Source organism: Sturnira hondurensis, unplaced genomic scaffold (genome assembly GCF_014824575.4).
Source record: "Sturnira hondurensis isolate 20B ecotype Veracruz unplaced genomic scaffold, ASM1482457v3 Scaffold0007406, whole genome shotgun sequence".
Lineage (NCBI taxonomy): Eukaryota > Metazoa > Chordata > Mammalia > Chiroptera > Phyllostomidae > Sturnira > Sturnira hondurensis.
The window spans coordinates 3,183,508-3,209,260 of NW_028080037.1; the positions used below are offsets into that span (position 1 = coordinate 3,183,508).

At 59.8% G+C, this 25,753-nt stretch overlaps 1 protein-coding gene across 4 annotated transcripts; it reads left to right on the forward strand.

The window, feature by feature from the left end:
- Positions 1 to 229: 229 nt before the first annotated feature.
- On the forward strand, positions 230 to 24,067 carry ABCB9 (ATP binding cassette subfamily B member 9). 4 transcript variants are annotated; one of them, XM_037051960.1, is made up of 12 exons: positions 230 to 419; positions 4,964 to 5,736; positions 9,027 to 9,141; positions 9,659 to 9,789; positions 10,708 to 10,913; positions 12,881 to 13,078; positions 14,282 to 14,410; positions 16,038 to 16,226; positions 16,721 to 16,894; positions 19,080 to 19,239; positions 21,016 to 21,152; positions 22,916 to 24,067. In XM_037051960.1, exons 2-12 carry the CDS (start codon positions 5,124 to 5,126, stop codon positions 23,174 to 23,176), a joined length of 2,313 nt encoding a protein of 770 aa, XP_036907855.1. In that variant the 5' UTR covers positions 230 to 419; positions 4,964 to 5,123; the 3' UTR covers positions 23,177 to 24,067. The 4 variants fall into 4 exon arrangements, with proteins under 4 accessions (XP_036907855.1, XP_036907856.1, XP_036907854.1 ...); XM_037051961.1 differs by lacking the exon at positions 16,038 to 16,226 and adding an exon at positions 15,620 to 15,808 and having other exon boundaries at positions 230 to 407; XM_037051959.1 differs by having other exon boundaries at positions 230 to 407.
- Positions 24,068 to 25,753: the final 1,686 nt, after the last annotated feature.

Below are 25,753 nucleotides of genomic sequence, written 5' to 3' on the forward strand. Positions count from 1 at the left end.
ATGAATGAATCGATTAATGAATCGATCAATCAATCCATGAGGATCATAACCCCCACCCTCCAAAGAAAAAGGCCCCATGAAAAACAGGCGCCCCCAGCCTGCGAGGCCATTGCCGAACGCAAAGGGCTGCTGAGCGAGTGGGGCGGGGCTCGTCGCAGGTGGGCGGGCGCCATCTCAGACCCCGCCCCCTTAGGCTCCGCCCCGCCTGTCAGCCGGCCTCTTGGCTCCGACCTTGCAGCGGCGCAGCCGGTCCGGAGGCAGGAGGAGCCGAGCGCAGCGGACGCCGCAGGGCGAACGCAGCAGGGCGAACGCAGCGCTGGGCGCAGTCTCCAATAAGCGGTGCGGGGTCTGCGCCCTTGAAGCCCCGAGTCCTCTGCGCCCCCTCCTCACGGCTCACTTGGTGCCAGGTAAGGTAACAGGTAAGAGCGTGGCGCCCGGGATCTCCGACCGGGGTCCCTTCCAGGCCCAGGTGCCAAGCGAGGCGCAGGCTGGGAGCGCCTGGGCCCCCCTGCCCTCCGGTGCAGTGGGCATCTCCGGTGAAGGCAGGAGCCTCCTGAGGGCCTCCTCGGGCCCCGCCCGGGTACCCCTGCGCCCGCAGACGCAGGTCCCAGCTCCACCCACCTCCTCTCCCCGCCCCCGCACCCCCTCACCGTTCCTGCAGCATCCCTTCTAAGGCTGCAGGGTGAATGTTGCATTTTTTTAACCCCTCAAGCGCTGCTGCCTCTTAGAAAATGGTGGGAATGCCTTGGGGGAGGATTCTGGAATGGCCATCCACCCACGATCGGACTGGCTCGTTTTCTGAGAATGCCCCCGACCCTGCCCTCAAGTGGAGCCAGCTCGCACCCCTTAAGCACCTCCTGGGCCCACCGACCTTGGCGAACACCTACCTAGCCTCCATCTGCTCAGCCGGCTGATGGGCTGCAGCTGCCGAGCCCCCCCCCCCATGCATCTACCCTGTCAGCAAGGCCTGTGGGTTCTGGGGCCCTCTCTGATTTCTGTGCCTCTGCTAAAACAGGGTGCCCTCTCCCCAGACCTGCCCTCTGCCCCGTTGTCTCCCCCCACCCCAGAGATAGGCTGGCCTCTGTTTCCTTCTTTAGCTGGGACAGAGGCCAGGTGACAAGAGGAGGCTGGTAGGAAGGCCATGATAGCTCCACAATTTGCCTCCCCTGGGGCCACGAGTTACCTGGAACAACCTTCAAGTCCCAGCAGGGATGGGGCGGGCTCCACAATGGGGAGAGCCAGGATGGAGCGCTGAGGACCAGCCCCGTCCTGGCCATGTGTCCGAAGACCACACAGTGACACTGTCCCACACACCTGGCCTCGGTCAGCCACTGGTCACCCAGCAATGGACCGTCCTTTCCGCCACTGGGCTGTGACTCACCGAGTGTGGTGAAAAGTTCATCAGGTTTCGGATGAACTTGACCGGTCGGGCCACCCGTATCCATCAGGACCCTTTCCTTTTAGTCTGGGCCCAGGGCCCACCCAGAGAGTGAAGTGCTGGGGTTCGGTTCTGCCTTTGCCTAATCTCTGCGTGTCAACTTCCCCCAGCCCCCGACCCCCATCCGTGAAATGGGGGTAGCACTGTGAGGGCTGCCCTCCTGCCCTGGGCTGGGCGAGGAGTTCCTGAGCACATTGGCTTGCACTCAGTAACACTCCCGAAACAGTAACTGCTGTGGGTGCAATCACAGTTGTTACTTATTATCTCCTGGCTGTTCCAGACTTTCCTCTTGTGCACTGAGGGCTGGAGGTGCCCCAACCGCAGTTTCTTCTACCAGGAAGAAGAGCCTTTGTTTTGATGGGACCCCCGTGGGGATGGGGTCCTTGGCTAGTCCTGTATTTGGGGTCAAGGCGAGTGGCCCTGGTGTCCTGGGCCATGTCAAGCCCTAGGTGGTGTCTTCTCTGACCTCTGGCCACCACCTCATCCTTGTCCCTTGGGTCACACATCACCCATGTGCCCATGATTTGCCCTCTGGCTGCACCTGGCTGAGTCCTCCAGGTGAGGCAGAAGGAGAAGGGACATGCCCCCAGCAGTCCTCTGGTCCTCATCCTGTCCCCTTTACTCTGCTGCTCAGTAACTTGAAAAGTAACAGAGTAGCCTGTCTCCAGCCAGGGCTGTAACCCGACCCGAGCTGGATTCTGCTCCATCAGAGCCTGGGCAGGAGGACTCAGCACTTGGGCACTGAGGCCCCGGTTCTGTTGCTACTCTGCCTCGGGCTTGCCTGGTGACTCCAGATGAGCCTCCCCGCCTGGACCTCTGCCTCCCTGTCTCTGAAACGTGGTTCCAGTAGTCTGTGAGGCTGGAGTGCAAAGGGTTTTTGACTTCAGTGAGAGAAACAACTGGGACTCCCGGGTGGGTGGCTGTCCAGTGGGGTCGACAGCAGAGGGGTGTCAGAAGGAAGTCCCCCCAGTGACTAGGGTGGGGGCGGGGGGAGCCAGCCAAGCCCCTGCACTGGTCTGACAGATCTGAACCCCAGTTCTGAACCCCAGCTCCTTTTTGGGGGCAAAGGGACTCCCCGTGCCCACCAAGAGGGGAGCCGAGCTGCCGTCCGGCCTCGGCTTGACCAGGAGGCCCGGTGCGGCAGCCGGCCAGCAGCAGCCCTCCCTGGGCTCCAACTCACGCTCACCCACTCACGGGCTCCCTGGCCTCTGCATTGCAGCAGGCAGGAGCTGAAGCGGCAGCTCAGCTAGGGGAGGGGTGGAGCACGGGCTGGCAGGGGGTCTGTCCACTGTCCCCACTTCTGCTCCCTCCCCTGTCCTTGGTCCCACTCAACCCTGGCTTCCCTTGGAGGGGAAGGTGCCCCCAAGGCGACCTCCTTCCCTGGGGTGATTCAAGCCTGCCTGGAGTGCTGGGGTACAGGCGGGGCTGGGCTTGGGGACCATTGCACCCCTGAGTCTTCTCTGCTCCCCGAACCGCACTCCGCGTCATTAGGAGAGACTGTTGGAAGGGTTAGGACTTTGGAGTTGGGCGCACAGACTTTGGAATTCTGCGAGCCTGGGTTCACATTCCCCTAGGCCACTTCTGAGCTGTGCAACCTCAGGCAGGCAGCTTAGCCTCTCTGTGTCTCAACATTCTCAACTGTAAAATGTGGGTAACAACAGAATCTGCCTCACAGGATTCTCGTGCTCAGTGACTCGAGTGTGTCCCTTAGACTGGGGCCAGGTCAGCTTTGTCCCATGAGCGTCAGCCGTCGTCACTGCCCTTGTGGCCTTCGTCCCTGCTGTCACTGCTGGCCGCCCCGCTCAGGGACAGACTCTGCTCTCCTTCAACGAACCCTCCCCGTTGAGCGCTTGTTCTGTGGACAAGCGTTTAGCCTCATGGTGGGGAGCCCAGGTTCTGGAGCTGGGTGGTTCAGGGTTTACATCCCACCTCCGCTCCTCACCGGCTCCGTGGTCTCAGGCAAGTCAGTGACTGCTCTGAGCCTCAGTTTCTCCCCCTGCTAAACGGGGGTGGCAACAGCTCACATCTCATGGAGCTCCCGGGGGTGGGGGAGGGTTAAATGAGCGAATGCCTGTGAAGTACACAGGGATCCAAAGGCAGGCCCCAGGGGCAGGGTTGTATCACTGCTCTGCAGGCAGCCTCAGGGCGCTGGCCGTGGGCCAGGCTGGGGAGTCAGGTGCCGGGGTCCTTCACAGGCAGGCTCGGGTCCTGGCCTGGGCAGTTGCTGGCAGAGAGATAATGGGGCATATGCTTTGGCCTTTCTGTGCCTCAGTTTCCCCCACTGTAGGTAGGGATGTGGGAACACCGGCTCCATGGCATTTTGTGGGGTTTCTGTCACTGGTTTGGGCACCAGAGTGGTGGGGGACAATCTCACAGTCTGGCCCCTCTCCCCAGGCTCTACTGAGGGGCCCCTCCCCTTGCCCCACACCTCACCCCTCTGCTTGGGGACCGCAGAGCTTTGCCCATTTTGCAAATGGATGACAAAGACCCCAGGAAGAAAAGGCCAAGTCAAGAGGCAGCATTCAGAGGCGCAGCCCAGCCCAGGCCCACTCGCAAACTCACTCCACCGGACCCACATCCCACAGCGTCCCTGTAGCTCCTGGGGGCCCCCAGGCCCCGGCTGAGTCCCGAGGGGCTCCATTTTGGGGGGTGCTTCAGACAAAGCAGACATCAAGCTCCAGAAAACCAAAAGGGCCTAGAGCTGGGGGTGAGGGTCAGCCTGGGCTGGAAGAAAAGATTCTGGAAACCTCTGGGCAGATGGGAAAGCCCCTGGGTCCCTCGAGAGCCTGCAGCCACCCCCTCCAGGTCTAAGAAGGTAAAGGCTTATTTGGGGAGGAGAGAAGTGAGCAAGCACTTATTAAGCACCCACTGTATGTGGTGATTACAAGCAGCCACTATTACATGCCAGGCACCGAGCCCAGAACTGATGTTCGCGCTGATGTTTTACAAGTGACAAAACAGGTTTGGAGAGATAAGCAGTAACAACGGTCGTAGTGAACACAGCAACTGTTTATCACCTTCGTCTGCGAGGTCCCCTAGGTCCCTGACCCTGCACTCCCCTACCTCAGGGGGCCTCCTCGCCCCCTCAAGCCCCTTGGCACAGTCCCGCCTCAGGGCTGTGGCACCGTCTGTTCCCTCCGCCTGCAGAGTTTTTACCCCGCACAGCCACATGGCGGACACCCTCGCCTCCTCCAATTTTGCCCAGGTGCTACCTTCACGGCCCCGCCCTCCCTGACTGCCATCCCCTATTTGAAATCACCCTCACCCTGCCATGGTCCTCCATCCCTACCCGACCCTCTTCTCCCCCAGCCCTCATCTGTGACACACTGTATCTTTTGCTTCTTCTGTGTATGGTCTGTTGCTAGCATCACTGTGTCAACTGTTAATCTGCGTTCTGTGTTAAATCCCCAAGTGCAAAGGACAGAGTCCGGCCCCCAGAGGGCGCTCCATAAACAGTCCTGGAATGAATGGGAATCTCCCCAACACCTCTGTGAAATCAGTTCTCTTGTCATTGCCACTTTACAGATGAGGAAACTGAGGCTCAGAGGTGCCAAGTGACTTGCTTAAGGTCACACAGCCAGCCAGTAGCAAACCGGAACCCCTCGCCCCACAGACCATGGCTGTGCCCCCGTGAGCTGGAGCCTGTACCCCCTGCTCCTGGGCCCGCCCAGCGCCAGCCAGCAGGATGCAGCTGTGGAAGGCGGCGGCGGCGACCTTGGCCTTCATGAGCATAGACATCGGCGTGACCACAGCCCTCTACATCTTCAGCCACCCGGACCGCAGCCTGCTGGAGGACCTCCGCCACTTCAACATCTTTGACTCAGTGCTGGACCTCTGGGCCGCCTGCCTGTACCGCAGCTGCCTGCTGCTGGGGGCCACCATCGGCGTGGCCAAGAACGGCACCCTGGGGCCGCGGCGGCTGCGGGCCTCGTGGACGGTCATCGCCTTCGTGTGCCTCCTCGCGGGCATCTACACCATGGCGAAGCTGCTGCTCTTCTCCGAGGTCCGCAGGCCCGTCCGGGACCCGTGGTTCTGGGCCCTCTTCGTGTGGACCTACATCTCGCTCACCGCCTCCTTCCTGCTCTGGTGGCTGCTGTCCACCGTGCGGCCGGGCGGCAAGGCCCTGGAGCCGGCGGCCGGCGCCGAGGCTGAGGCCGAGGCCGAGGGCTTCCCCGGGGAGGACCAGCCCGCGCCCGAGCAGGCGTCCGGGGCCACGCTCCGGAAGCTGCTGTCCTACACCAAGCCCGACATGGCCTTCCTCGTGGCCGCCTCCTTCTTCCTCATCATCGCGGCTCTGGGTAAGTGGGCGCCGCGGGGCCTGGCGGGCACCCAGGAGATCCACTTTCTAGGGCCGCCTCCTCCCTCTTAAATGTCAGATTTACTTACATGGCTCAAACATCAAATCGATACAAAAGGTAAACATGGAGAGTTTCACTCCTCCACCTGCCTCTGACTGCCCTGATCCTCCAGAGCTAATGTAGGGACAGGTTCCGGGGACTTCCGAGCCGGCAGGAGGCCACTTCGATTCATCTCTTGTATGCGTTTCCACTGTACCCTTTTTTCCTCCTCCTTTTTATTTTTTTCCACTGTATCCTTCTGTGGCTCCAAACAGAGAAGAAGCCGTTACTCGCCCCCTCCCTTAGACTCTGGTTTGTGTCTTGCTTTTTTCACTTACCAACGTGTTCTGGAATTTTCCCACTCAGTGCCTTGTTGTTTCATTTGGGGGCGTGATGCTCCACTATGTGGTCACACCACCACGTATTTCGTGAGTCCCCTGTGGTTGGACTTGTGAGTCCTCTTCCCTCACGGAGAGTAACCTCACCCATGGCATTGCCTATCAGGTGCACCTGTGGGATGAATCCCTGGAAGCCGCACCTGTGGGACCAGGTGTTCTCCGGCCGTGAGGCAGAATGGGCTAGAGACCACCTGAGTGTGCTGTCTCTGCTAAGATTAAGTGTGGCTTCGAGACACTTCAGTTTCGGTCACATGTGCCCAGGAGATGTCCTGTGCATTTGTCCCTGGGGGTCCACTCGGTCTGAAAGCACCACTTAGCCTCATGGGTGGGCAGGTGACGTGGCAGGTGACTTTGTAGGTGAAAGCCACAGGTTTGGGGACTTGGTTCCTGGGGCTGGGTTCCAACCCAGCCCTGCCCCTTCTCTGGCTGCGTGACTGTGGCAAGTGATCTCACATCTCCCCTGAAGGGGTTGAAAAGCTGGAATAAAAACAGGAAAAGGACAGGTTCAGAGGCGGGTACTGCATGGCACGTGCTCGGGAACGTTGGCTGTGAGGGGTTGTCACATATTTAACTTGTAGGGACAACGTCTGGGAGTGGCACAGCCCAGAGCATTCTGGAAAAGGACAGGCGGACCCCAGCTCAGGCCCGGTCCTGCAGCTGTAGCCCTCACTCCGCCCTCCCCGCGCCCTCTCGGCCCAGCCCCTTAACTGCCGTGTGATTTTAGGCAAGTCACTGCACCTCTGTCTGGGACGAGGCATCTGTAGAGCAGGGTAAGAAGGGCACCCGCACACTGGGGGACACTGGGGTCAGCGAGCTAGGAGAGCAACACCTCGGACACCCGGGCACACAGAAAGTTCCCGGTGCACACCAGCACCTGCGAGTATTGGCACGGCCCTCTCCATTTACCCGGTGTTTGCCCTACTCATGCCTCAGGCCCAAACGCCCCCTCCTCCGAGAAGCCTTCTCAGATTTTCCCGACTGTAATAGTATTGGTGACGTGAAAACCGTGAGCCTGATCTCCTGCCTCCCCTCCCAGGCCCCGAGCTCCTCGGGGGCAGGAGCTGGATCTGACTCACCCTGGATCCCACAATACCTGGCGGAGAGGCGAGCTCTCTGAATGAGCGAGCGCATGACCAGGCTGTCGCCCCTGGACCTTGTTTCTGCCCCTGCCAGGGCCTTGCCATCAGCTGGCATGCACTCGGGGAATACAGGTGTCCTGACAATACGGCTGAGCAGATGCGGGCACCCAAGGACTGGGTGGAGGTTAAGGGGTCTAATTTGAGGTCAGGCCCCCAGCTTCCCTGATCCCTTCAGGCAAATTTACACAACCGCGCCAAGCTTCAGTCTGGTCGGGAAATGGGGGCTCATCCGGCTGGCTGGGAGAACCCGGTGAGAGGAAGCGCGGCACCTGGCAAAAGTGAGCACTTCCCGCAAGTTAGGTACTGGGGTGATTATCACTTAATTTTCAATCAACCAGCATCCAGGGGGGCCCAGCTTTTCCTGATAATCTAAAAGGAGAACTGCCCACTGGGGGAAATGGCTACTTTTAGTGTTGAGTATCTCCTATTAACTGAAATTTCATGGCAACCCAACTACATACCCTTGGACGAGTGACTTACTCTCTCTTAGCCTCAGTCTCCTCAGCTGTAAAATGGGGAGCACGACAATCCTATGGCTGCTGGGTCACTGGGAGGTGTTGGAGGTTGGAGAGAGACGAAGGAGCCCATGTCTGGGGTGACACTGCCCCCGACAGAGGTCCCGAGGCAGGAAGGTGCCCGGCTGTCAAAGGACTCACCGGGCGGCCGGCTGGTTGGGGCAGCGAGTGAGGGGCCGAGGGGGAGAAGTGGATGAGCCGCAGGGGCCTGATCAGGCAGGACGCCGTTAGCCGCTGGGAAGACTGGACTGTTGTTGCCCTGGAGGAGACGGGAGCCGTGGAACTGTTTTGACCTGAGACCCGACTTTCGTGTCACGGGCTCCGCTGTCCACGGGGTGGAGAGGAGGCCGGCCGGAGGGAGGGCGGGAGCAGGGAGACACGGGCTGCCTCAGAGGCAGCCCAGGCCTGGTCAGCCACCGGGACTGGGTGGGGCAGTAGAGGCGGTAAAAGTGGCAGGATTCTGGAAGTATGTTGAAGGGGGAGCTGGAAGGATTTGCTGATGGATTGGACGGTTTCCTGTGGTTTGGGTGCAGACAGACGAGAGGGTCGGCTTAGCATGGCGCCCGTGGCTCGTTGGGGCTCCGTGAATGTGCTTGCTAGGGTCAAAACGCGCCGGAGCTCGCTGACCTTTCCTCCCCTGCGGATGACCAAGGACCCCAGGGACAAGGCCCTCTAGGCTGCCACCTTGCGGTCCCTGGGCCAACACCAGCAGAGGGCGCCAGAACCCCATAGAAGGCTTCACTGCTCGCCTGAGCGGATCACTTAGAGCCACCCATGATTCATTGTCTCGCTGGCCTTGAGCGCCTACTGGGTGCCCGGCTCCAGCCAGGTGGTCGTCCCCAGCATGCTTGGAACTGGAAGGAAGTGGACTTCGGTGGTGGTCAGCCTGGCCGAACGTCCCTGTCATTGCAGCTTTTCCTCTTCCCTCGCCTCAGCCGTAAGACAGGTGACAACCACCCACTTCCGAGTCTGCACCCACTTTGAGCGCACGAAATGCCACCCAGCCTCTGGGCCTGGTGGTGAGTGGGGACAGACTGAAGAGCCCATGCTTCCTGTGTCCCTCATGGAAAAGGGGGGGCATGTAGCCACACAGGTGCCCCCTCTCCGACCCCACCAGGGTGGGAAGAGAAGTTTCACTTCCAGGGGAGGCCCGGGACCCCAGGCTGCAGACGCCCCCTGAGCGCCCCGTCTCCCGGCAGGAGAGACTTTCCTCCCCTACTACACCGGCCGGGCCATCGACGGCATCGTCATCCAGAAGAGCATGGAGCAATTCAGCACGGCTGTCGTCGTCATGTGTCTGCTGGCCCTTGGCAGGTAGCCAGCTGGCCACCCCACGCCCAACACCCCCCCCATCCAGGCTGACCGTGGGAGTTGAGGTCAGGGGCAGCTCCAAGGGGAAAATGAGCCAGAGAAGCCCCAGAAACGTCCCTGGTGGGCCTGCCCCTCAGCCGGTCACCATAGTAACCCACCACCACACTGGCTCAGCACAGAGGTGCATTTGGCGGATCCACACCCTCCTCCAGGGTCCCCCCTCCCCAGCACCGCCCTGGCTGTTTTCCAAGTGGGAACAAGGCTAGCCTTGTCTGCTTTTCCACAAGGAACGGCGCCTGGCTGGCAAAGTTGGGGTTGTTGCCCCCAGTAAGCACAGCCCTGTCTCTGCCTCCCCCTTAGGGGGCTCCAGCTGGGGACTAGCCCTGGGAGCGGGGTCGGGTCCTGCCCACCTCCACCCCCAGAGGGGCTCAGGCCTGCCAGGGGCGGGAGGGGCGGTGGGCTGGTCGCCGGTTGTCGGAAGGACGTCGTGCTATGTATAATGTCTCTTATCTGCAATTAGCTCATTTGCCGCAGGTATTCGGGGTGGCATTTTTACCCTCATATTTGCCAGACTGAACATTCGCCTCCGAAACTGTCTCTTCCGCTCGCTGGTGTCTCAGGAAACAAGTTTCTTTGACGAGAATCGCACAGGTTGGTGCCCCCGCCCGGGGCCTCGGGTGACCTGGGGCCGGGCTCCACCAGGGTGGGCTCCCCTCATGCTGAGGAAATAGGCAGGCACGTTGGTGGTCTCCTCCCCACTGGCTTTTCTCACCGCTCGGTTCAGGATGGACTCATCCCAGGAGGCGGGCTTGGGCCTGTGGATGGCCTGAGCCCTGGGGAGCCGGCCGGCTGGCCAAGGTTTTGGTGTGAGTTGTGGCCACTGTAGGACCCTGGCCAGACCACCCGAGGTCCCTGCAGCGGCCAAGGCCTTGCTTCCCACTGCGTTCTGGGAACCACAAGGGCCAGGACTGCCCACGCCTGTGGCCTCAAGGGCCCAGATGCCATGGGGTGAGTGGGGTGGGGGTGCAGGGCAGGGCAGTGTAGTGTCCAGCCAAGATCCCAGGCTCTGAGATAGACCAGCGTGGGTCCAGGCCCTGGTCCCACTGCTCACTAACAGCCTTCGGGCTCTGTCTTCTCATCCCTGAAATGGGAACAATAGTAGCAGTCGCCCCATGGGCTTGGGAATCTCATGGCCCAGTGCCCAGCAGCTGGTTAAAGGGCCTCAGTGCCTGCCTCCTCCGGCAGCCCCGACTGTTACTTCTGTGAGGAAAGAGAGGCGTCACCCCCTGCTGGTGACGAGAAGGGGTCACAGCTCTGGCCCCAGCTCGGTCCCAACAACTCGTATGGCCCTGAGTCTCATCCCTGCCCTCCATGTGGTGGGACCTAATGTCACAAGGGCTGGTGACAAGGGCCAGGCTCAGACAAGCCTCAAGGGGGCACTGACCCTTTTCCCCTCCCCACCCCCCAGAAGGTAGGGGAGGCCTGATCTCTCAGGTGCTTCCTAGTGTCCCCCGCCCCGCCCGCAGTGGCCGCACTGCCGCAGCGGGAGCTGAGCCTCCTGTGTTCCAGGGGATCTCATCTCCCGCCTCACCTCGGACACCACCATGGTCAGCGACCTGGTCTCCCAGAACATCAACATCTTCCTTCGGAACATGGTCAAGGTCACGGGCGTGGTGGTCTTCATGTTCAGCCTCTCATGGCAGCTCTCCCTGGTCACCTTCATGGGCTTCCCCATCATCATGATGGTGTCCGACATCTATGGCAAGTACTACAAGGTAGGCTTGCCTGTCCCTGCAGGCCCTGTGGCCCTGAAAGGGACTCCGGCCGGGGGCCAGCGAAGGCCTTGTCAGTCAGTAAACATTCATTGACCACCCAGACCCACGGACAGAGGACGGTTTATAGCAATGGCAGTAATAGCAACACATCGGGCGGTGAAAGAGGCGAGTGCTAAGGAGGAGAGTGGAGTGATGGGGAGACGGATTGGGGGCGGTTGCGGCTTTAAGTAGATCCTTCTGAGAAGGGGACCTCTGAGTGGAGACTCAGGCATCTGCAGTACCTCCAGGAAGCACGCGCTAGGGGGGGCACAGCCAGGGCAAGGGCCCTGGGGTGGAGACGGGTGCTGGAGGAGCCTAGGCGAGGCTGGTGCCGGGATCCTGGGGCCAGGAAAGAAAGCGCAGGCAGGGCGGTGGTGGGGGCCGGACAGCATAGGCCCCTGAGAGAACTTGGGTTTTCGCTCTGCCTGAAGCGTGCTTTCCGTAGAGTGTGTACGCCTGGCATGGGGCGGGGGTGGGGTGGGCCCTGGGGTGCGGCCCCGCCCATCGGGCAGGTACTGGCAGGCTGCTAACCCTCCAGACAGCCCACAGCAGGGTGTCTGCAGGGAAGGGAAGGTGGTGAGCCAGGCCCCTGCCTGCCCCTGAGCTCAAGGACTGAGGCTGGTGGGGACCGCTGTAGGGCCCTTCCCCAGACCCGGGTGGGGAGGGCTCCTCCAGGGCAGAGGGCTGTGCAGGTGGCCAGCCCCTAAAGGCCTCCATTCCCCACAAGCCGCGTGTCACTTTCTGGGGGAGGCCCCTAGCCCGCAAGGGGCCCTCTCACGGGTCACCGGCCTCCCTGTTTTTGTCCAGAGCAGGAACAGTGAATATGCCCGCCGAGCCGCAGCCCGCTCCCTTCCTGCGCTCCCGCCCCGCCCTTCCTGCCTTCCTGCCAGCCCAGCCCCTGGGACAGGGCAGGAAACCCCGCGGCTCCCCCCGGGCAGGCCTGTGTGCACACCTCAGGCCCCGCCTCCAGGACGGCAGCAAGTCCAGTCTGGCAGGGCCTTCTTCCCATACCTGGAAGTGCTGAATGTTGTCGCCACCCAGCCATGGCGGCAAGCCACACGCTGCCCACCCACGGCTGTCACAGCCAGCTGTGACTCAAGGCACGGCCAGGCCCCCAGGTGTGGGGCGCACTGCGTGCCTCCCACGGCTGTGCGGGGCTCAAAGGTCAGGGGACCGGTGCGCCTGGTCCCTGCAGGGCCTCTCGGGCAGCCTCCCTGGCTGGTTGGCCGACCTCGGTGCGGTGCCTTCGGCAAAGCCTGAGTTGCGCCGCCCAGGCTGCGCTTCCAGAGTTCAGGTGGGCAGCAGCCTGGGGGTCAGACCCTCGGAACCAAGTGTCAGCCACCCCACCCACACCATCCAGGCAGAGCAGATTTTACGGCCCGGGCCCTCCGCCACCTCCCAGAGCTTGGCTGCGAGTTCTGGAGGCTCCGCGCCGACCCTCCCGCTCCCACCGACTTCCCGAGTGTGGGTGACGTGCACGGCGCCCCCTTCACAGCGGGCGGTTCTGGTGCAGCGCGCAACCTGCGTGCCTGTCCGCGTCACTGCGCTTGCTTACGTCACTGCGTTTACGTCATTGCAGTGGGTGTGGGGGCCCTTTTGCTGAAAGGGTCCCCGAAACCCGTGTGGTCAGTAAAAACCTCCTCTGAACACTGAGCGTGAGTTCACGGTCAGCGCCCCATCCCTCCGGAGCGGGGTCCTGGGGCGCTCACCCCCAGCACCGGGCTGAAGTCTGTCCACTCTGCCCATCCAGTCGAGCTGGAAGGGGAGCAGGGAGAAGGGGACCTGCGTCTCATCCTTCTGTCCCTGGAACTCCCTGCACAGAGGGCACCATCTAAGGGCAGAACAGCGTAGCGGGGCCTGGGGACTCAGGTAGACTGCGAGGCTGTCAGCGTGGGGCCTCCTCCTTCTTGCCCCTGTTCCTGCCCCAGAGGCTCTCCAAGGAGGTCCAGAACGCCCTGGCCAGGGCCAGCAACACGGCAGAGGAGACCATCAGCGCCATGAAGACCGTGCGGAGCTTCGCCAACGAGGAGGAGGAGGCGGAGGTGTACTCGCGGAAGCTGCAGCAGGTGTACAAGCTGAACAGGAAGGAGGCGGCCGCCTACATGTACTACGTCTGGGGCAACGGGGTACGTGCCCCTGGCCCCGGGCAGGACCCGCCACAGGGGGCGAGCAGAGGGTGGGACCCGCAGATGAGGGTCTCTCGCTCCAGGGCATTAGCCCGGGGCCTTGCGCGTGGGTGTCAGGCTGGCTGCACTTGACCTTACTCTGTCCCAGCTCTCTGCTTATGGCCAGAGAAGCTTTCCGGGAAAGAATGCAGGTTCCTGGTGAATGTCCCTGCGGGGTCTCTGCCCCTGGGGTCCGGCGGAGCCCTCTTCTCTGCCAGGGAAACACCCTGCCAGGGCAGGAGTCACCCCGCGGCCACGTGCTGGTGGGTCCTATGTCACCACCACATGTGCCCAGTTAGAGTGTCTGACTCAGTTCCGGGGGGGGATGGTGAGTACAGCCCCTCCCGGAAGGAGCGGGGGGGGGGGGGTGGCACGTGGACCCTTTTGTGTCTGCGGGCCTCATCCGGGAGGGCAGCTCCTGGGAAGCAGCTCGGCTAGGAAAAGGGGGGTTTGGAGTTTAGGGGAAGGAGGAGCGGGTGGTCCACAGGGGAACGAGGGGACAGGGACTGTCTGGTGCCCCCAAGGGCAGGCTACCCCTGGAAAGTACCCAGCCAGGATGGAGAAGGGGCCTGAAATCCGGCTCAGCTGGCCGCTCGGCAGTCTGTCCACCGCCAGAGGTGCCTTTTGGACTGGGAGAACCCCAAATGAGTTGTCATGCGTGCTGTTCCCACTCCCCCCAGGAACTCCCCCAGGCGCTGGACGGGGAGGGAGGAGAGGGTGCCCGGACATCCCTTCTTTATGGAAGCTGGCAGGGCGAGGAAACACAGGCCTCGCCACCCTGCTCTGCCTGGCTTGCTGTGCAACCCAGGCCTGTGAACTCAGCCTCTCTGATCCATGCTCTTCCCAAGGACTTACAGCTCCTGCTCGACCCCATGGAGGGTGTGGGGTCTGCTGTGTGTGGGGGCGCCGCACAGAGAAAGCTTTTTTCCCAAGCAGGCCCTGGCCTGATCTTGCTGGGGACCTTTGCAGAGAAAACTCCCCAAGGGGGGTTGTGTGAGTGACAGACAGGTGCCAGCCTGTGGGAGGGAGGCCCTCTGCGCCATAATTTTGGGTTACGGCTGGGAGCTTAGTGCCCACGGCTGCCCTCACCGCCCCGCAGCCTGGGGGCCGGGAATGTGTGAGCCAAGCCTCCCACCGCCAATGCCCACTTCCCTCCGCCCCCAGCTCACGCTGCTGGTGGTCCAGGTCAGCATCCTCTACTACGGGGGCCACCTCGTCATCTCCGGGCAGATGACCAGCGGCAACCTCATCTCCTTCATTATCTACGAGTTTGTCCTCGGAGACTGCATGGAGGTGAGGGGCTGGCTGGGGGGGCGGGGTCCAGCGGGGAGAGACGGTGTGTGGGGAAGGGGGGTCTAAATGGGGTGCTCCAGGGTCCGAGGGGTGTGGGGCTTTCTTTTAAAGTAGGTAGGGCGGAGAACACCATAATACCCATAATGATAATAAACTAACAAGTGACAGCAACAAAGACTATTTCAGAAAATGCTCACGAGATGGTGAACACGATACAATATATAGATGACGTATTACAGAATTAACACATAATACAATGTACAGATCACGTATTATAGAATTATACATCTGAAACCTGTATAATTTCAATTAAAAATGCCAAGAGAGCCCTGGCTGGTGTGGCTCAGTGGATTGAGCAATGGCCTTCCAACCAAAGGGTTGCCGGTTCAATTCCCAGTCAGGCACATGTCTGGGTTGCGGGCCAATCCCAGTAGACAACCCCACATTGATGTTTCTCCCTCCCTTCCCCTTTCTAAAAAATAAAATTTTAGAAAAGAAAGGAAGGAAAAAAGAACCGTGACCCTGATACTAACATTGCCTGCCTCAATTCATCAGCCCAGTCACAGGACGCCAGGGCCTGAGCCCGGGAGCCAGGCGAGCCTGGGTTCGAGTCCTGGCCCTGCCACTTCCCAGCCGCGGGTCTTGAGGGAAGGTAATTGAGCTCTCCAGGCTGCTGTTTCCTCTTCAGGGGAAAAGGGGACAAGGACAGAACCCACCTGGCAGCATACCCAAAGTGCTGTGCAAAATGCACCATCATTATCAACACTTATATTGTGCACTATATCCATATGTATATATATTTTTTACCCAAGGAGAGGTGTAAATTAAGACCCATTTTTTCTCATTGAAATGGCCCAACACTGGCAGCTGACGGAGGAAGGCTACCTTCCTCTTCCACCATAGTAACCCCCCCCCCCCCGGACCCCGTGCTTTCTCCCGGGGCACGCTGCGGGGCATCGCTGAGGTTTAACTCCCACAGCCGCCAGCCTCTGGCTCCTACTGAATCAGTGTTTACTGCTTCTGCCCTCGTTTTTCCTCATTGTCACTAACGGGGAGATGGGGCCCCAGAGGCCTCGCACAGCCCCCCAGAACTGACGCTGCGTCCTTGCCGTCTCCGCACCGCTTCATCTCCTGGCACCTGGGGCAGGGGCGTCCCTGGCGTGGGGTTTCGGTGGGGCAGGAACACGTCTCCCGCCCCCCCCCCTGCAGTCCGTGGGCTCCGTCTACAGCGGCCTCATGCAAGGAGTCGGGGCGGCCGAGAAGGTGTTCGAGTTCATTGACCGGCAGCCGACAATGGTGCACGATGGGAACCTGGCCCCTGAGCACGTGGAGGGCCGCGTGGACTTTGAGGACGTGACCTTCACCTATCGCACTCGGCCCCACACCAAGGTCCTACAGGTGAGAGGGGCGCCCGAGGCCTGTCCAAATCCCCCTCTCCCTCATCCCGCCTCTTCCGGCCCCCACACGCTTCCCACATGCCAGGCCACGGCCGTGCAGCCGGGAATGGGCAAGGCAGAGTCCCTGCGAGCGGGCAGTTTGGGCTGTAGCTGGGGAAGGCGTAGTTGGGGTTGTTACCAGAAGGGAGGTGTGATGGAGTCACCTGCAGGGGNCGCCCCCCCCCCCGCAGTCCGTGGGCTCCGTCTACAGCGGCCTCATGCAAGGAGTCGGGGCAGCCGAGAAGGTGTTCGAGTTCATTGACCGGCAGCCGACAATGGTGCTCGATGGGAACCTGGCCCCTGAGCACGTGGAGGGCCGCGTGGACTTTGAGGACGTGACCTTCACCTATCGCACTCGGCCCCACACCAAGGTCCTACAGGTGAGAGGGGCGCCCGAGGCCTGTCCAAATCCCCCTCTCCCTCATCCCGCCTCTTCCGGCCCCCACACGCTTCCCACATGCCAGGCCACGGCCGTGCAGCCGGGAATGGGCAAGGCAGAGTCCCTGCGAGCGGGCAGTTTGGGCTGTAGCTGGGGAAGGCGTAGTTGGGGTTGTTACCAGAAGGGAGGTGTGATGGAGTCACCTGCAGGGGTGATCTAACAGTCAAGGGGGGCTTCTAGGAGGAGGCGACATTTGAGCTAACACCTGAACCAGGAGCAGGAGCCAGTCAGATGGCTCTCTGCGGATGGACTGTTGCTGGCAGAGGACACAAGTATGAAAGTGCTAATGGACGCTGGAAAGGACAGCCTTCCAGGACCTAGCAGTGCCCAGCCATGCCAGAGGGTCACCGACGGGCTGGGAAGGGCACCCACCTGTGTCCGGGACCAGAGCACTGGAGCCCGTGGCCCCACACCGCACCTGCATGTTCCTTGCAGAACGTCTCCTTCAGCCTGTCCCCGGGCAAGGTGACAGCGCTCATTGGGCCCTCAGGCAGCGGGAAGAGTTCCTGCGTCAACATCCTGGAGAACTTCTACCCCCTGGAGGGCGGCCGTGTGCTGCTGGACGGAAAGCCGGTCAGCGCCTACGACCACAAGTTCCTGCATCGCGTGGTAGGTGGCGGTCCTTCACTGCCCCCTCCGCCCTTTCTCTGTCCCAGCTTCTCTCTCGCCTCCGGCACACGTGGGGTCCAAAGAATAATCACCCACGGAGCACCCCCCCCCCCGCCGGAGCAGGAAATAGTGCTGGTGCTGGTGGGGGGGCACCCCACCAAGAGCAACGCCTTGCCTGCTTTTCCAGTCATTGTCATTCTCTTGCTTTTCGCTTTACCATCCCCGAGGGCCTCCCCGCCCACGCAGCTGCCTCCTGCCGAGGTTTGAACTTCAGGCTGGAATCCCGAGGGGCCGGGCGTGTTTGTCTGTGTCTTTCTCCTTCCCTGGACGTGATTTGTGAGTCATCAGTCTGAGGCTGTGGTTGTAGTTCGTTCATTGTCGTGCCTGGTTGGTAACTCACCGTGTAAACTGGTCATGCCCCATTTCTGCCTTCTGCTCTTCACGGATATTTGGGCTGCTTTCTGGTGTGCGCTGATACCAACGATTCTGAGGATTCCAGTTCCTCTCTGTTCCCTGGGGCGCACAGGCACCTCCTTGGCGTCAGTAGTTACGGCCACCGGGCTGGTGGCGCCACTGCCGAGCCCACCCACCATGGGTGAGTGTTCCCGGGACTCCACAGTGACGTCATCTCCAGTGCGTAAAGGAGGCTATTATGACAACACGGTTTTTAGTGGCCCTTTCCGAAAAGGGGCCTCCGCCCGTGCCGCAGCGCCGACGTAAGTGCAGTGACCCCGGGACTGGCGTGCAGGTTGCATGCTGCACCAGAACCGCCCGCAGTGAAGGGGGCGCCGTTGGCATCACCCACACACAGGAAATTGGTGGGAGCCCAAGGGTCGGCCCGCCAAGGCTCCCTGGAGAGTTCTGGATGTGGCAGAGGCCACAGTTTGCAAAATCATTTCACCCGGGTGCACGTGACCTGGGGGAGATGGCTGAGACGTGGTCTTGGGTTGGCGGCCGCCCCGGCCACTGCCCGCCGGCGCTGTTCAGACTTCGCTACTGTTAACGTGCTCAGACACTCAATATAATGAGACAAGGAACATGGTTGGTCCTGAGTTTTTGCCCAAGAGGGAGCTCGTTGTGGTTTTTGCCTTTTCCTCGTGACTAAAGATACTAATTACCTTTCCATAAGGGTGTTCCCCACTTGGATTTCCTCCTTGAATACCTTTTCTTTATTTTTGTCATAGATTTTATTTTATATACTTTTTTAGAGAGGGATAGGGAGGGAGAAAGAAACATGGATGTGTGGTTGCCTCTTGCGCGCCCCCTACTGGGGACCTGGCCCGCATACCAGGGTTGTGCGCTGGTTGGGAATCAAACTAGCAACCCCTTGGTTTGCAGGCTGTGGTCAAACCACTGAGCCACATCAGCCAAGGCTAAATTTAACATTTTAATTGTCATAAACCCAAAGCAATAAAGTGCAACAATCTAACCAGACTACTGATTATTCCGAAAATCGGTAATGAAGTCAGGCGTTCCCCTCCACCTCCCCTTCCGAACTCCACGCCGTGGAAGTCACCGGTTTTAGCAGTTTAGTAAACATCTCTTCCAACCCGTCTTCTATCTCCATGTACACACATCACTGTATAAAGACACGTAGATAGTTTAAGAAAAATAGAATCACACTCTGTGTGTGTGTGGCAATTCGACTTTATGGGTGCACTTTAATTATTTAACCAACCCCCAACTGATGGACAACTAGATGTCGGTGACGATGACGACGATGGTGACTGTGCTCTTTGCCATGTTATGATGCTGGCTCCATGCTACCGTTTTTGTTGGCTAAATTCCTGGAACTGGGACGCTGTTGGATGGCTCCTTTAAAGTGTTGTCACAGAAGGGAGGCAGGCCCTGGTGGCCGGGCTGTGTGGTCCCCTCCTGCCTCCCGGCGTGAACTGGATTCACTCACAGAGCGACGATGCTCCCCCTTCCCTTTCCCTCTGTTTTCCCAGGGCCAGGCAGACGGCGGGCTCTCTCCAAGGCCCAGTGCAGCGAGGGTAGCGGCCCTGGCCTGTTGGTCCCTGAGGCCGAGGGCTGGTGCGGAAGGCAGCCTCCTCCGCGGCAGGGAGATGCAGCAGCGGGGGCAGGCCCTGAGCAGATCTCAGACCTGAGACCCCTGGCTGGCTAGGTTCCTGGGGACAGCCAGCTGGACACGCTCCCGGCCCCTCATGCCCCTCCCCCCCCCCAGGTCTCCCTGGTGAGCCAGGAACCGGTGCTGTTTGCCCGCTCCATCACCGACAACATCTCCTACGGCCTGCCCGCCGTGCCCTTCGAGGTGGTGGTGGAGGCCGCGCAGAAGGCCAACGCCCACGGCTTCATCATGGAGCTGCAGGACGGCTACAACACAGGTAGGTACCTGCCCCGAGCCCGCAGCACTGCCCCCACCCCACCCCCGGGCGGCCTCCCGGTCCCCACTCTTCTCTGCCCTCTGCCGGACGGTGAAGGCCGCGCAGTGCAGGGACTGCGTTCACACGAGGAACTTTTTCAAGTGAACCAGTCGGTGGCATTTAGGACGTCATGACACCCTCTTTCTAGTTCCCAAACTTCATACTCTGCACGTGGCTTGTTAACACAGTGTCTTATGGCCTTGTCATGGGTGCCCGGAGCGCTGCCTCGTCCCCCTGTGTGTGTGTGTGTGTGTGTGTGTGTGTGCACGGCGGATGCCTCTCCTGCATCTGTGACGTGGCCATAGGTGTCCCTGGCTCTGTTTGGGGTCACGTTGGTTCACTTGTACTGAACTACCCCCCCCACCTGGGACGAAACCCCACTTCACTGTGGTGCCTAACGCTCTTGAACTTGGTTTGCTCCTATTCTGTTGAGAATTTTTGCATCTATGTTTATCAGGGCCTGTAATTTTCTTTTTGCACATATTTGGTTTTGGCTGGTGTCACAAAATGAGGTTGGAAGCGCAGCTGCCTCTTTGGCCTTTTGGAGTTGTTTGAGGAGGCCGTGGGTCAGTTCTTCAAACGTCCGGTGGCATCCACCTGTGACGCCTTCGGGGCCTGGCCTCCTGGTAGTCGGGAGTGTTTTGATTATTGCTCCGGGTTCATTGCTACTAATCTGTTCAGACCTTCCGTTTCTTTCAGGTTCAGACTTGGAAGGTTGTATGTTTCTAGAAATGTATCCATTTCTTCTAGGTTGTTTAATTTGTTGTCATATCAATTGTTTGTAGTGTTATTTCTATATTATGCATTGGTGTCAGGTGGTTTGTAGCATTCTTTAACAGTCCTTGTATTTCTCCGTCAGCTGTAACCTCTCTTTCGTTTCTGATTTTATATTTGGGCTGCCTCTTTTTTCTTTATAGTTCTGGCTAAAGGTTTATCAGTGTTGTTTATCTTTTCAAAGAACTAGCTTTTAGTTTCATTGATCTTTTCAATTTTATTTTATTTTTTTGGTCTGTTTTGTTTCCTTCCACTCTGATCCTTATTATTTCCTTCCTTCTACTTGCTTTGGATTTTGTGGGTTTTTTTTTAACAGCTACATGGTATTCCAGTTCACAAATTCTGTAATAATTTACTTGCTAAATAATTCACTCAGTGTCCTGTTGATGGACATCTGAGTAGATATTTTGGCTTTGTTGTTCACTTATTTTTTTTGGCAACAGGAGTTCTGTGAGTTGCGCACCGCCTGAGCCTAAGGCGCTATGCATGGGGAAGCTGACGTGTAGGGAGAATTTGCAGGGCTGGGTTTGCTGGCTCAGGGCTGTGCGTTTGCAATGAGGACCAGCGCACAGCACAGAGAGACGGAGAGACGCTGTGCCCTGTGGCCCATCCCTGGGAGCACAGGGGTCGCACCAACGTGCGTGCCCCTGGAAGATGGGGGAGCCCAGCTTGGTGTGTTACCAGACATTTGGGGTTTTACCAAATTAATGGGTAAAAATGGTTACCTTAGTACGCCTTGTGTGGAGCAGTAATCTCACACGCCTCTCGTGCCTCTCACAAGAGTGGCAGAGCAACCTTTGGAGAGTTTTGGAACTGTTGGTAGTTCCAGCGACGGTGCTTTGAACCACACTTCCCGAAGGGCGCGGTCCATGGCAGCAGGGAAAGTGGGGGCGGAGCTTCTTGCTGTCCTCCGCTGGGCCAGGCCTCACCACACCCCCCCTCACCGGACCCTGTGCCATGCAGAGACGGGGGAGAAGGGCGCTCAGCTGTCCGGCGGCCAGAAGCAGCGGGTGGCCATGGCCCGGGCTCTGGTGCGGAACCCACCGGTCCTCATCCTGGACGAAGCCACCAGTGCCCTGGACGCAGAGAGCGAGTACCTGGTGAGTGGTGGGCGGCGGGCTGACGCTGGGAAGGGCCCGGGGGCTCTCCCAGACCGCCAGGTTCCTCGACGACGAGAGTGTTTCGGTTTGAGGGTCCAGTCCTGTGTGTCCCTCATCTCTGTGGTCGACGCGCTCCTCGTGGGCACCAGGCACGACCCAGGCCCTGGGGCTGCAGCGGTGGGCGGAGCAGCCAGTTGAAGGCCCTGCCCCCATGGCGTTTTCACTTCCGGGGCAGACAGTCGCTAAACAGGGATGCGATCGGGAGTCCAATTTGAGACTCAGACTCCGTGGAAAGTGCAATAGTGACGTGACCGAGACACTGCGAGGGGTCGCCGTGGCCTCAGAGAAACAGCTGGACACTAATGAAAGCTGCAGGAGCAGAGGTTACTCAGTAGCTGCTGTCAGGGCTGCAGGGAAAACCCTCAACGGGCTGGTCGGCAAATGCAGCAGAGGGAGGGCTTCCGGGCGCTGGGGGCGGACCCTGCTGTTCCGCGCGCACGTGGGGCAGAAGAGGGGTTTCGACGATAAGCCCTGTTTAGTAAGCGTTCTCAGCGGGGAGGTCGGGGCTGGCTGGAACACACAGCCGACTCTCCTGGCTGCGCCGAGCACTTGGGTGGGTGGGTCACCCTGGGGACCGGGCAGTGTGCTGGGGAGGCCCTTCCGGAGCGAGGCCACCTCTCAGTGCCGGCTGGGGACGGAGTCACAGGCGCCCAGAGTCGGCAGGGCACAGCGACAGAACCAGGGCCGGCAGCTACCACGTGAGCGGAGACCCGGAAGGGGAGGCGGACACGGGGTGGGGGTGGGTGGGGGATCCAGGTTCCAGGGTTAAGGGCAGCAAGTGCCAAGGGGCCCAGGGCAGGTTCACAGCCCGGTCCAGGGGGTGAGGTGAGGACAGAGCCAGAGGGAGACAAGTGCCTCGGGCCCTCATCAAGAGTTTGGACTTAAAAAAAATAAATCGGCTTTATTTTTTAGGGCAGTTTTAGGTTTAAAGAAAATTGAACAGGAAGTACAGAGAATTCCCCCCCACACACACACTCACAAACTGTCTTATTGTCAGCATTTCACATGATCGTGGCGCCTTTGTTACAACTGACGGACCCGTGTCACTGCATTGTCACTGACTACAGCCCTGGGTCCACCTTAGACGTCGCTGCTGTGCGGGGCCTTCTGGGGGGTTTGACAAATGCAGTGTCATGCGTCTGCCACCAGCCCTAAGCCCCCCCGCGGAGTTTGGGCTCTATCCTAAGTGCAACAAGAAGCCATTGGGGGCCATGGAGCAGAACTGATGCAACACCTTTAAATTCATATGGGCAGTGGAACGGGGAGCTGGGCAGGAAGGCAGCAGAGGTGGGGAGATGGGACAGAGCGAGGTAACGGGACGGGAGCTACGGGATTTGCTAGGAGTTGGATTTGGGCCACGAGGGGTGTTGAGGAACAAAGTGCTGGTTTTCTGGGTATGAGCTTCAGGGCTGGCGGTGACCTTTGCCCAACGCCAGGGTCAGAGGCTGGGGCAGCAGGAAAACCAGGAGAGGACCATGCTGGGGTCCAGCTGCTGTTCACAGGGCACCACCCCTGTTGCTGGGCACTGAGCTCTGTCCCCATGGACAGAAGCCCAGGGGGCAGGCCCCAGCTTCACAAATGAGCAGCTGAACTCAGAGAGGTTAATCATCACAAGAAGGCAGCAGAGCTGGGCCCAGGCTGGTGGGGTGGGTGGTGGGTGGCCGAGGTGGCATCCCACGAGCCGGCCCCTCCTGTCCCCCCAGATCCAGCAGGCCATCCACGGCCACATGCAGAAGCGCACGGTGCTCATCATCGCGCACCGGCTGAGCACGGTGGAGCGGGCTCACCTCATCGTCGTGCTGGACAAGGGCCGCGTGGTGGAGCAGGGCACCCACCAGCAGCTGCTGGCCCAGGGCGGCCTCTACACCAGGCTGGTGCAGCGGCAGATGCTGGCGCTCGAGCCCGCCCTGGGTGGTGCCGTTGGCCACAATGAGCCACCGGGCAACAGCTGCCACAAGGCCTGACAGTCAGCCCTGGGCTCTCCAGCGGGGCCAAGGCCCCATGCCTGCCTGGCAGATGTACCCACGGAGGGCAGCCCAGGCCCACGGCACGGGCAGACAACCTGCCACATCCCTCGCGTCTCTGCTTCCTGCATCTTGCCCTGGTTCCCGTGCTGCCCCCTGCTGCCTGGGCAGGGGAGGAGCCGTGGGCCTGTCCCTCTGGTCTCCCGGGGCCTCCAAGCGAAGGTAGCACCACATTTTTAAACTAAGATCCTACCAGGTTTTTTTACCACTTGGTTTGATGGGCCCCAGTCAACTCCCAGGTTTCAAACACTTTTTCTAATTGGGGGTAACAGTGGGCAAGATCACTGAGATGTTCTAGAAACTTCTGAGCCAGGAGTAAATGACCCTTCCTAATAGCCTGGGAGAGGTCAGGGGGAACTGGGCTTCTACCCTTTGCCCCTGGAGAGAAGGGGCTTCCCTGTCCCAAGGAAGGAGGAACGAAGCAGGGCGGGGACTTTCTATTTCTCCCTCTTCCCAGCTGTGAGTCAGGCCCTGGGGTTGGGGGGGACGGGGAGTGTGGAGGGCACCTGTTTGTTTGACGCCCCCCACTGCCCTGCTGAATCTAAGCCAGTCTCACTGTGAACCACTGTGAACCTCAACTGGGGGAGTAAGGGGCTGGTCAGGCCTGGCAGAGCCTCGGGGTGACTGGCCCTGCACCCAGCTTTGGCCCCCTCCCCCGTTCCCCACTGGCAGGCCCTCCCCCCCACCTCTGCTGTTCTGAGGCCCTTGGATGTTTGGGAGCCACATTCCTTTCCCTGGTTGGTGGACGGGGTGGCTGCAGAGTCCAGGGTCTGGCTTTGCAGAAGGCTGTAACATGGAGAGAACCTGGTCAATAAAGTGTACTACCTCTGAGCCTGACTTCTGACCTCTTCCTGGTTAGGTTTTTCCATCAGACCCAGCTCCTGTGCCAGGCGGCTGGGGGGCTGGGTGGGAGCCCACGGACCTCACAGGAAAGGCTGCAAGTACAACATCAGCCTTGATGCCCGAACCTAAGAGCCTCCAGGCCCAGGCAGCTGTCTGGTGCAGCCCAGGGGACCTTGGACCTTGCTCTGGCTTCCCCTTTTGCTTTCCCGTTTTTGCTAGGCTCAGAGGCCTTTCTGTTTTATCAAAAACCCAATCTGCTGCAAGCCTGAGGATAAATGCCGCCATGGTTCCGTGTCAGTAACCCGTGACCAAAGCGGGAGGGGGACCTGGGGCCACACGGGAGGTCAGGTGAGCAGACCTTTAGAGGTTCGCAGGCAAGCTGGAAATTCCAACTTTAGTGTGAGATCAACTGTATAGATTGGCTCACATTATTTTTACAAGATGGAGGATCCAATGAAACCCAGCCCTCAGTGGTCCTCTGCCTTGGCCCTGCCCTCCCAGCTGCCCAGCCTTCCCCCAACCCCGCCCCTCCACCTGGTGGGTTCATACTCCCCCTCTGCCACCCCGTGCCCAACAATCAGCTTCAGACCCCCCCCTCTGCCGCAAAACCTGAGCCCACATGGTTCCCAAGATGCAGTGGGCCCCTCTTTAGAAAGTAGGTAGGACTTTTACAACGGGTGGGCAAAGGTGGGCTTGTGATCGTGAGTGACATGCTTCTGAGTCAGTAAGGCTATTGACTAAAACTAGTTAAAACCTGTGTGTCTTTCCCACCCAGACAACTGTAAACCCGCTCTGGCCCAGCCCCAACATTTGTTACCTGGGAGTGCTTCCAAATTTAGAGCCTTGCCAATCCAAACACACCCTGCCATGCCCCGTGCCCCCTCATGGCAGCTTGTCATGAGACCCAGGGGCATTTACCACAGCTGGGGCCCCAACACCGGCCCTCACCAGCCATGAAATGCCAGCTGTGTCCGGTTTCCCAGCCTCTGCGCCCACGGCCATCCCCTGGGCCAGGATCCAGCCCAGGGCACCACTCCGTCTCCAACGATAGACTCTGAAAGTTGTTTTCACAGTAAATTCAATAACATTTAAACAACAATATTGTTCCTTTTGTGGTAAAATGGACATAACAGAAAATTTCCCATTAGGGACATCCCGTTCATTCGTGGTACAGCACAATCATCACCCCGTCTCATTCCAGGACACGTTCATCATCCCCCCCCAAACCCCGACTCTGTGAGCAGCCCCCTCCCACCCCCGCCCCCGCCCCCACCTCCGGCAGCCTCCCGTCTGTCCGTCCTGTCTGTCTCTGTGCACGTGCCTGCTCTGGACGTTTCCTCTTCACGGAAGCACACAGCATGTGGCCTCTGTGTCTAGCATCTCTCACAGTGTCACGTTCTCGGGGCCCACCCTGTGGCAGCGTGCGCTCGGTCCCTTTTCACGGCGGAGTCACAGTCCACTAGACGGCTGTACCACGGTCATTTGTCCTTCATTCGCTGATGGACACTTGGGCTGGCTCCGGCCTTGGGGATCACACACAGTGCTGCTATGAAGGTGTGTCCTTCTGTGTGGGTGCGTGTTTTCAGTTCTTTGGGGTGCAGGCCTGGGAGACAAGCTGCTGGGTCAGGTGGTCCCTCTGTGAGCATTTTGAGGACCTGCCAGACTGTTTGCTGC